The following is a 12,169-nucleotide window of genomic DNA, read 5'->3' as shown; positions in this document are numbered from 1 at the left end:
GACACCCCTGAACACAACACTCCCGACCCTCTCAGGAATCGCGTTTATAGGACACACCCGTTACCTCGCACACTCGTACTACTCCACAATAAGACCTGATAGAGACACGAGAAAAGTTTAAAATGTTTATTTTAGCTATCGTGCTCTAGTAGGCAGTATACGTGCCACAATAAGGATGAAAATGACTAACACAAATATGGTTAGCATAGCGAGTAGTCCATAAATCATAAATGGAGCTGTCATTATATAAGACAGGGTAGCCTAAACCCCCCCCCTCCCCTTCTATAGAAGCAAAGTGATTATATATCTTAAGATCTCTGGTAGTTGGCAGCAGGACCGGTACCTTCGCATATACAGATGAAAGATCTATACCTCAGGTGCTGGCACGATCTCTTCCCTGGGAAGATCCCTCTTTAATGTGTGTTACCTATATGGCAAAAGTACGTGTTCCCAAACAACAGCTGCATCTGCATGTTTTGTCTAGGTGCTAGGGCCTGACCTGGACAAAATAACAAGGGGCTTTGTTGTTCAACCTGGTCTACAGTTTTCAGACTAAATCCCAGGAAAGATCAGAATGCAGGTTCTGCGTGAAAGTAAAGTGTGGCATAAAGCAAAATAAGTTTGTATAGTAATGTGCGCAAAGCAGAGGGCTGTCTGCAACGTGCTCCTGCTAACATTGGGGAAAACAACAATGGGCCTGCACTGGACATAGGACATCTTTTGGGGGAATAACGTGGATTTTTGTGATTACTGCACTAAAATCGGCATGGTCTATAGAGGGCATTTTCCCTGTTAAATTTCAGCAGGTTACACCTGCAGGAATGTACCAGAGGCTGCAAACATTATCACACCTGGTACGTCCCACCACCTATAATTGCAATTCATGCACAGCAGGGCCACAATTTAACACTTCACTTGTAATCAGGCCATTACATTTTGCCTTTTTAGAGCCTAATTGCCCGGTGGTACAATGATAAAATAATGAACAATTTAAGTATGATAATTTGTCACCAACGACCTGGATGATAGAACTTTGGAAGCAAAGCAACGGGGGCAATGTTCATATGTAAATGTATCACTTTCAAAATACCTTAGGGTTACCATAAGTATTTAGCTAAGATATACAGGGCATTGAAGTGTCTACCAAGGGTAATACCAGCCATCTTTTGCCTTTTGTTGAGAAACTTTCCTTGCAATTCTTCTGAGTGATGTACTTTAGACGTCTAAAACTGCCACGCATATGCCTGCGCCATACCATATTTTAAGGATAATTGCATCAAATAAATGTCCATACTCATCATTTGAACTATTGGTGGGTACCTTGAAAATCTGACACAATTGTGGTGCTGCAGTTGAAAAGCACTATTATATACTATCCTCACGCTGATTATGTATATTTTCAGAAAGCTGACATCACAACTGAAATTGATTCAGATAAGTTTTTTTTTGTAATCCCAAAATAATGGGTATGTCATCCATGACTAGGAGTATTGTTTTATTAACTTTACCCTTAAAAACACCCAAAAGGGGTCCAACCAAGATATTTTTCAATTTCCGTAATCATTGAAATGGTCAATATTTCAACAGCTCTAATTCTTGCTGATCTATTGCCAGCCTATGGCGCTAAAACCATGAATAATCTTGTGCACCCTGGCATTTTTTTTCATAAACATGCAACTGTGCCACTTTATCACACTTCACTGTCCTGATGATGACCTAAGGACTATGGCAACAGAGTTGAAACATTGACAACGACTTCTAGGACCGAATATGATATATATTTAAATCATCCTTTCATAGATCAGCCATATATACTTTTGTGAAACTCGAAGACATTACTGCACCATACCTTGTGTGTGTCTTTCACTATGAAGTCAGCATACAAGTTTATGCACCTCCCAACCGTAGGTTTTAAGTGTCAATTCTTAGGAGTCCTAGCAAACATTTTCTTTTCAGGCATCTAATCCACTTTGGTTCTTTGGATGCATTTAGAACATTTCTGAACTTTTGAGTGCTATGGAATTGATTTAAGTAATTAAGTTTGAAATCACAATCTGGTAAACTACTGTTTCTTAAATTTCTTAGTGTATGGTGCATTATTCCTTTAGGAATACAATATGTATCTTAGTTATTCTCGTATAGACTACGAATAGTCTTTCATCAACACACACAGACTCCAATTGGTATCCAAAGCATTACAAAACAAAATGGTTTGCATACCTACTTTAATGTTTGGGGATGCAAATAATTAACACTCCGTACAGGAGTGAGCAGTCATGAACAACATTCAATTACCTCAGCACAGGTACCTTGGACTTGTTTTTCAGTCCTTAAGATGTTAGTTATCACAAAAAAGGAGTCCACACCCTACAAGGAAACACAAGAAATGAGAATGCAATGAAATGGTGATAAAACACTTATTACTCTGCCAGCACAATCTATTAAAATAGATTGTATATATGCTAATTGTAAATGGAACATTGGCATGCCACCCAACCCCCCAACTGAACATACCATGCAGGCACAATAACAATATATTGGATAAATAAATCCCCTAATGAACATTATAAGGATACTGCAGGTCACCAATGACACCGTAACTACAAAGAGGGACAAGGTTGATCTTCTTTATAAAGTCACAAGCAGCCCGTCCTGACGTTGTCCGGGTATGAAATAGAATGTGTGTAATGTGTGTATTTGGCAATAGCAATTTATTTTAAAATCTCGCGGTAGACAAAAAATTTTGTTTCATTAGAATAGGGACGGAGAAGGCCCAGCTGCAGCCCTGGTTGATGTTAGCAGGCGCGTGTAATTGGTGTAGTGATCCGCCGCCTGAGCCCGGCTACAGCCCTGGTTGATGCTAGCAGGCGCGTGTAATGTCGTTGAATGAGAGAGTTATCAGCCGCGGGTAAATCCGTTTAATGAGAGAGATGAGTGACAGCGAGTAGGAGAGGCTGCAGTAATTGTCCCCGCAGACACGCTCATTTGCGTGTTCCCCCGCTTGAGGCCCAGCTGCAGCCCTGGTTGATGTTATCAGGCGCGTGTAATTAGTGTACTGATCCGCCGCCTGAGCCCGGCTAGAGCCCTGGTTGATGGTAGCAGGCGCGTGTAATTTCGTTGAATGAGAGAGTTCAGTAACAGCGCGCAGGAGAGGCTGCAGTAACGTTACTTACCAGGTCTCTAGGTGAACGCGTTTGTCACGCCCCCAGCACACGGCCACAGCAGACGATCTTCTGATTAATGTACGACCCACATGGCATGAAGGGCGGAACGTAGCACACACCCCGAGCATTTCTCACGCCCCCAGTGTGCCCCTTGATGCAGCGCAATTGCGTTCACATGGCATGAAGGCCGGACACACGCCCCCAGCGTGTCACGCCCCCAGCGTGTCACGCCCCCAGCGTGTCACGCCCCCAGCGTGCCCCTTGATACTGCGCAGCAACGTAATTGGCGCTTGTATGTACGACTCACAAGGCATAAAGGGCGGACACACGCCCCCAGAGTTTGTCACGTCCCCAGCATTTGTCACGCTCCCAGCACTAGGCCACAGCCCACGATGTGATGGCTGTACCACACGCCCCCAGTGTTAGTCACGCCCCCAGCCCACGCCCACAGCACAACGCAGACACGCCCACAAGGGACTACTTTGCTGGCACGGTTCTTTTACCTTTTAAATGTAGAGAGGAATTGGCCTAACGGCTAAGGCGCTCGACCTCGGACCTGGGGATCTGGGTTCGAGTCTTGGTAACGACGCCCAACATCCTGTGATTCTGGGCAAATCACTTAATCTCCCCGTGCCTAACAAAAATGAATGCGTGTCCTCATGTAATGTAACTGGTGCTATGTAAAGCGCTCTGATACCTGATTCAGTTCGAGTCAAGTTCGCGCTATATAAAACTCTGCAAAAAAATATATATATATGGTGGCCGTCTGCATAGCCTATGTCCTTCTGCTGCAACTGCCCTTTCCAATGCTCTATTGGGTGTTGTGATTGGTGCTGTGGTTACTGAGATTACCCGCCTCAAAGGTTTGGGCTCTCTCTTTATAATATTAGTATGGATGGACCCTCAAGGTGACTTTTAATAGCAGTTTGAACTATAGCATATGTCAATTTAATCCTTGCATTACGTGATCACTCCATAAGAAACTTTTTCTAGCTTACTTCCTTCATAACATAATTCAACAGAGCCAAAATAGTTTCAGCTACATAGAATAAAAGTGGCATTTGTCATGTGAAAACAACCACATCAGTAGCAACATATACATGTTTGCAAAATAGGGACCTATTTAAGGTCTGCATGTACTACAAAATGCTATTCACAAACCTAAGTGTAGTGGCCTCCACCTCTGCCTAACCTGTCTTTTATGTGCAAAGATCTCTGCCCAATTGTGGCGATCTACCACACACACAGGTATACAATTACTTGGTAAATGAGGGAGGGGCTGGGAGAGTGGCTGAGAAATTGTAGTTTTTAGGGTTAAAGGGGAGGGGATTTTTTGGGATAGGGTGGTAGGGAGTAAGGAGGGGTTAAGGGATGCACAGGGATGGGTTTAGAGAGGGACGTGCAACCACCCACTAAAGGGTAAGCCTCTTCCTATTCTAAAATTGCACTTCTAAAGTTAATACACCCAAAAAGGACCCAAAACAGTTGTAAATGTGCTCCATCTGAAACCTAGAGTAAGTTTAGCAAGACTCATGGCCACTCACAGGTCCTGCAACACCCTACGGTAGAAAATGATTGGGGAAGGGACCTTAGATAAAACCCCATAGAAAACAATGTTCAAATGAATACATATAACATTATTTTACTGTTATAAAAATAAATATACATTAGAAATAAATATTTTATTTTTAATTTAGTACATAATATATAAACATTTTACTTCACCTGGGTTGATTTAAAAAAATGTTGAAAAGTTATAATTTACTTTGATTTACCCAAACATGTATTTAATATGACGTTACTAGTGTAGAACCATTTTTTTTAATTATCTAGATGTGATATATGTACATAGAATTGTTTAACATTATAATTTAACAAATGAAAAGATTAATTTGCTTTTAAAATTTGATCGACCCTTCTTATTTTCCCTATACTTTATCACAAGGCACCAAGCACACGGAATGTCAAATATGGTTACAAAATCATTGTTAGTAGTAACTTTATGGTCATATTTGATGTTTTACTGACTCCACCCATTTCAGAGTATGGGATCACGTATGCCTACACTTTTGGCAAACTGTGCAATTGAAAATGATGAATAGCCAAAAGTAGTAAAGTTACTTAAGAGTGGAAGAGTAACTTTACATGTGAAGATTTACTCATGTGTAAAGTTACCTTTGTGAGGATAGTTTAAGCAGTTTTATGCAAGTCACTTTCACAGATAGATTCAGATTTTCTTGTAAGGGATCCCAGTCGTGCAATAACCAGGCTTACACACATTTGACCTTAATGGCTAAAAACTGTGAATTACAGCTGAGAAGTGATGTCACAACTAGACTGCAATAAGAACATTAGAGACAGGTCTGACACGGTTATTGAAAGATTCAATGCATTATCATCTCAGAGCGGTATATTGGGCCTCCTTGGTACTATAATGTCAGTTCTTGTCCTTTTTCCCAAACTCTTAGAATTAGATGATGGTGATATTGGCTGGAATTGAGAACAAAAACTAACTTGGAACATGAAAGAACACTCTTTAGAATGGGAAGGCAGGTGGGTCAACGAAGAATCTGCAGGTAGATAGAATACCTGCAAGAAACAATATTACTGAAGGTGAATAACTTACTCATCTAATGAGTGCATCTACCCGCAGATTCCTCACCTCTTGTCTTGATAGCAAAGTAATGACCCCAGGTGGAGGGATAAGGCACAAGAACAATGTCATGCAGGCAATCATCTCCGCTTGACCAAGCTGAGAATAAAACCCAGCCACAGTGGATTGAATAAATCTTGCACCACCATCCAGTGTCCACTCATGCTGATAACAGGAAGATTGAAACACCCCAAGCAAAGCCATGTCTGGCATAAGAGTGGAGAAATGCAACAGCCCTACCCCTCACACCAACCAGTAAGGCCCAATTTCGGCATAAAAAGGCGAACCACTCAAGAAGCAGAAACATTGCCAAAATTGCTGAAACAAACCTAGCTGGCCAAAAATAGGTGGACCAGCAACCAGGTGACCGACAGAGGAAACACACCAGAACATCCCCCTTCCCATATAAGTAGCTCAAAAAACTCTTTCTACCTAAAAAGACAGCCTTCTAGGCACCAAAATACCTACTTGTTCTCACAACCAGGCCCATGAACAATGGCCATTGGAGGTAAAAGAGTTCAGCAGAGGCCTGCAGAAATAATTAAGTAGAAGGAACTATATTGCACTACCACGGTGCACGCTCTGCCCAACACAACTTTTCCAGTCCACACACGAATAGTATTAAAACTGCAGAAGAGACGAGGACCACCCAAGCACAACTGCTGATCTCATCAACCAAAAAGAATTTAGGTAGTGTCAGAAAGCACTAACCTTATAGACCTGATTCAATAGAAGCGATGTATGCTTCTACACCTCACCAAATAAACAACCAATACCATCTCAACACAAATGCAATATGCTAGATGACAGCTGACCTGGGGAAAGGGATCTTGGATAAGAGAGGGAAAACAGAAACAGGAGATCACTGCTGTGACTCGTCAGTTTTGCTGAGTACGGACTTGGTCCTACTGGTTACCTAAAATAGACAAGACTATTAGTACCCATGAATTAAACAATTAAACTGTATCTAATTGTAGGTGTGAGTGTGAGTGTGTGTATTCCCACTTAAAAAAACAAAGGTTAAAGTAAATTTATAATTTTGGTGTTGATATAAGGTAAAAACAAAAAACATCTGAGATTAACCAGTTATAGTTTACTGAGCTAACTGTAACTTGTTTCCCTGTTCTGCAACGCTTAGGGCCTCACATATTACATAGTACATGCCATGTTAAATGACAAAAAGTACGCTTTCAGAGTGAAGTTCCAAATTTGGTATGAATCCATTCCATTTGCACCAGAAGTTTCCTATGAGAATTAATTTGGGAAATCAATGTTTTGGACCCCCTTTTTCTTGGCACTGCTTGACGGGTCCGAGCAAAACATTGCAGGAAGAAGCAGAAGTGAATATACTTTTTGGGGGGAAGGTTTTGTGAAGATTCGTCAAACAGCACCAAAGTCAGTAACGGAACAAAAACCAGATTTCTATGAAAACGCTGCCCTAACTAGAACTACAATGTGGCAATTTCCAGTGTATATATGTATATATATGTGTGTGTGCGTGTGTACATATATCTATATAGATATCTAGATAGATAGATAGATAGATATCTAGATAGATAGATAGATATCTAGATAGATAGATATCTAGATAGATAGATAGATATCTAGATAGGTAGATAGATATCTAGATAGGTAGATAGATATCTAGATAGGTAGATAGATATCTAGATACATAGATACATAGATACATAGATAGATAGATAGATAGATAGATAGATAGATAGATAGATAGATAGATAGATAGATAGATAGATAGATAGATATTCGTTTTAACAAGTTTGGGTGCTTTTATTGCACAAAATGCAGCGGTCTAACACATATTTCAAAGTGAACCGTAAATTGTGGGAGCTATTTCAAGGTTTCCTGTGAAATAGGATTTCATCATCATCATCATAATGACAGCTGCCACATTGCTCCACAGAGCGTAAACACTGTCTCGGAAATAAGTTAAACAGCATGGAGGACCGAATTATGCTGTAAGATTTTCTCAATGAACGGGACAAAAGAATGCAAATTATATGGCACATTCTCTGGCAGTATTATTCTTATCTATTTTAACTAGAATTTTTTTGGGGCGAAATTTGCAAATTTTGTTATTTATGCAGCAAATTATTTGGCAAATGCAGTAAATCCATAATTATGTGGGGAAAGCTGCAGCCACAGAACCACAATGTTTTGTCAGTAATTTATTCATGAAATGTAAACCTAAACCATCTAATAGTAATCAGTGCATATTTTGAGCCGCAATTTGAAGAAAACAGCTTTCAGATCATTACCCAAAAAAAACACTTAATCTAAAAAGTACATAAAAGGCAATGTGTTTTATGATCGGATATTGCCATTTTGCGAGTTCTAACGAGATTTACAGAACTTGGATTTCGGCCTTGTTGTTTTCCAATGCCACCAAACCCCCTGGATGGAAATATTGTACCCTGTTACATTATTACCGAACATGCATAGTTTATTAATATAGACAATGATATACCTCATATCACTTTATCTTTTACACTTTTGTGAAGTGGAACATCATATATTTCTGTAAGCTAAAAACATAGATAAGAGTTGACTGGCCTAAGTTTTCAGTAGCCTGTCCTTGTATCAATTTTAACATAACAATAATTATTTGTAATCTTTTATTTTTTTAACTGTAGTGACACTTTTAACGTGTATAATAGGAATTTCTGGTTAGGACTTCTGTGAACTGAAATATACAACATTAATCAGTCTTGTGTGTTACCTTGCTGATTGTAGTAATTATTCTCTTTAAATTGTCAACACAATAGGCACATTGTAGACATTATAGACATCTTGAGCTTCAAAGATCCTATTTGTTAACCACATGTAAAAACAGATCCAAATCACGGAGAAACAACTGTTCCGAAATCACTTTAAATTCGTTCTAGTTCGCAAGTATAAATGTTCAAAGGCACTTCCGTAATAAAATTGAATCCCTAGAAAACTTCTCTGAACATAGTGATGGGTTTCAAAATGTGCGGTGTTTGTGGAAACACGTTTCCTACAATTGTCATGGGTTTCAGACCACAATATCCACGTGCTGTTCCCAAATAAAGTGAGAGTCTGGGAATTATTGGCAATGCATTTCTTGCTTAGTTCTTGAGCACAGAATATCATCAAAAGACACGAAGCTTTGCTCCAAAGAGCTGATGTTTCTTGTCCCACTCCAGCCGTTCCTTCCTTTGACTGGAGCTAACACAAGACCCTTTTACAGGCAGGTCGCTCCTCACGCCGCACAGCTCCACCTTTGTGCCCGTGTTCTGGGACCCAGCTGCCGCTGCTATCAGAGTTCGAGGCCTGCCTCCACACGCAGGCTACCACCTGCGCCTCATCCCTGGTGGCCAGTGGTAGGCCGTAGGCCTTGCTTTTGTTTCCCAATTGTAATTGCACTGTAATTGTTTTATTGTTGTAATTGGTTTTATTCTGTTTATCATTTTCCTTTCCCCTCTTGTGGTGCACAGACATAATATCGACTCCAAAATATCGTCTGGACAGAATATCGAGTTTTAAATATCGTTTGGAGAAAATATCGACTAGACAGAATATCGACAGCCAAAATATCGTTTTTAAGGTAAGTGAAGTAATATCGACTGTAAATAATATAGACAGTGAAAATATCCAAGTATATAATCTAGATAGTAAAAAATATAGTTTTTTAAATAATATTTAATTATTTATAGTGTGTTTATGTTATAATATGTGTGAAAAGTGTCAATTTATTTTATTATTTTTTTTAATTAATTATTTTTTTAATTATTGTGTAATTTAATTCTGTAGCGGGTTGTGGGTTTATAGGGGAATAGGGTGGGAAGTAATTTAATTATAATTAATTAAATATGTAAATTTATTAATTGGTAGTAATAATTAATTAATTGGTAATTAAATAATATATGTTAATTATTTAAAATTTAATTGGTAATTAATTTTATTTAATTGATTAATTGCTAATTATGTCAATTAAAATAATTTATTTTCTCTAGCGGGTTGTGGGTTTATAGGGGAATAGGGTGGGAAGTAATTTAATTATAATTATTTAAATATGTTAATTTAATAATTGGTAGTAATATTTAATTAATTGTTAATTAAAAAATGTTTGTTAATTAATTAAAATGTAATTGGTAATTAATTTTATTTAATTGATTAATTGCTAATTATGTTAAATGAAAGGGGTATTTTTAGGGTTCAGGGTCAGTTTTTAGTTTTTGGGTAAAGGGGTATTTTTAGGGTTCAGGGTCAGTTTTCAGTTTTTGGGTAAAGGGGTATTTTTAGGGTTCAGGGTCAGTTTTCAGTTTTTGGGTAAAGGGGTATTTTTAGGGTTCAGGGTCAGTTTTTAGTTTTTGGGTAAAGGGGTATTTTTAGGGTTCAGGGTCAGTTTTCAGTTTTTGGGTAAAGGGGTATTTTTAGGGTTCAGGGTCAGTTTTCAGTTTTTGGGTAAAGGGGTATTTTTAGGGTTCAGGGTCAGTTTTCAGTTTTTGGGTAAAGGGGTATTTTTAGGGTTCAGGGTCAGTTTTCAGTTTTTGGGTCAAGGGGTATTTTTAGGGTTCAGGGTCAGTTTTCAGTTTTTGGGTAAAGGGGTATTTTTAGGGTTCAGGGTCAGTTTTCAGTTTTTGGGTAAAGGGTTATTTTTAGGGTTCAGGGTCAGTTTTTAGTTTTTGGGTAAAGGGGTATTTTTAGGGTTCAGGGTCAGTTTTGGGTTTTTGGGGTACATATACAATATTGCCTATTATTTAATTAAATGTTGTTACTATATATATATGTTTTAAGAAATATGATTAAAAATATATATTTTTTTTACTTTCATTAAATATTTAATTATTAAAAGTTATTTTAAGTATTGTTAATTATATTTTAGTAATTAATTTTTTATATTAATTTAATTAAACATTGTTTTTAGTAAAGTCGATATTTTTTACAACGATATTTTTGTAAACGATATTTTGTAGTCGATATTTTTGTACTTACCTGTTTGTACATACAAACTCGATATTTTTGTAGTAGATATTTTCACCTCGATATTTTGGGTACTCGATATTGTGGTAGTCGATATTCTTTCAGTGATCCCCCTCTTGTACTTCACTGTGCCCTGTGCCTTTTTAGGTCGAGGCTACCGTCACTCAGCGAAGCTGGGGGGGAGCCGAAGATTTAATGATTTCAACAGTGGGGCTTTATTTCACCTCTCTCTTCCATTGGCTAGCTTCGTAAATAGAGGCTAGCCATTGAAGAGATGTGTGTCAATTACTATTTTCCCCGCCTTGATGCGATCCGTGGGCGTTTCTGCCTCTTTTTTTAAGTCCCGCCCCTTTTTCATCATCATTCGGAGGTGGGCGTTTACTTCTTTTTTTTTTGCCGGCGCTTTTGTTTTGCCATTTCCCCCGACCGCCGCTGGAGAAAAGTTGTGCTGCCCGCCCGCCCCCCGCCCCCCCCCCTTCTCGTTGTGCTTGTTAATCACTTGTTTACAATTGCAGCAGCACAGGAGGATGAGCTGTAGCTTGTAATATGGCGACCACACATTTTGTGTTCTGCACGGCTAATTATGATGCTTTGATGTGTATAGCGCGAGCACGTCACTCGCTTTCATTTAAGTTTAATGGCGCTCGCTTTCTTGTCAGTTTAGTGCTTGTTTAACAAGCTTCCCGTTGTGCGCTTTCCTGTAATGGCTGACACTCCACTTTGGTTTTTAACAAGCGTCCCGGGGTGCGCTTTCCTGTAATGGCGGCCACACAACTTTGCACGAGGGTCCTTTATCTTACTTTTTTTTTAACAAGCGCCCCGTTGTGCGCTTTCACGTAATGGCAGCCCGCAACTTTGTTTACGTGCGGATCGTCAAAACAAAAGTATGTGGCCGCTATTAAAATGCTGGACCCATGCACAATTCCACTGTCAGGTTTCTGGATTCCAGGGTCTCAGAGATGGTTAGCGGGTCTTGCAGGGAGAACCGGGTTGAGGAGTCAGCCTTTAGTGGCTAGAATGCAGGCATCGGTACCCGTGCTGCTTGTGAGGAAAAAGCATGGGGAACTCTGCTTCAGATTTGTCTGAGGATGTTTTCCAGGTAAACTTAGATCATTGCAATAAGAAACTGCTGCACACTGGCTTCCATGTGAGTTTCTGTGCGCAGCAGCTTGTCAGCGTCTACCCAACTGTGTGATCTGTGACCAGCTTCACTTAAACCATTTGGACTCATAAACTTCTGTTGCTGCTCTTACTCGTGGCCATCTTCACAGGTTAGTGAGTTTTCTGCATGATGTTAACATATTTCCACTCTACATATTTAAAAATTAAGTGGGTAACTGCAATTTTCTTGGAATTAAACGCACCATCTAAATATGCACTTGTTTTT

At 39.2% G+C, this 12,169-nt stretch overlaps 1 protein-coding gene across 1 annotated transcript in view; it reads right to left on the bottom strand.

The window, feature by feature from the left end:
- Positions 1 to 12,169, bottom strand: part of LOC144792472 (P2X purinoceptor 7-like) — a 315,393-nt gene that overhangs the window by 264,549 nt on the left and 38,675 nt on the right. Inside the window, exon 3 of the mRNA XM_078667501.1 lies at positions 2,296 to 2,367. Within this exon, the coding sequence (XP_078523627.1) occupies positions 2,296 to 2,367 (72 nt within the window). The remainder of the gene's footprint in view (positions 1 to 2,295; positions 2,368 to 12,169) is intronic.

The sequence above is a fragment of the Lissotriton helveticus genome, chromosome 11 (genome assembly GCF_964261635.1).
Source record: "Lissotriton helveticus chromosome 11, aLisHel1.1, whole genome shotgun sequence".
In the NCBI taxonomy this organism is placed as follows: domain Eukaryota; kingdom Metazoa; phylum Chordata; class Amphibia; order Caudata; family Salamandridae; genus Lissotriton; species Lissotriton helveticus.
Note: the sequence above shows the minus strand (reverse complement) of the source record. Positions and strands in the feature narration are given on the sequence as shown.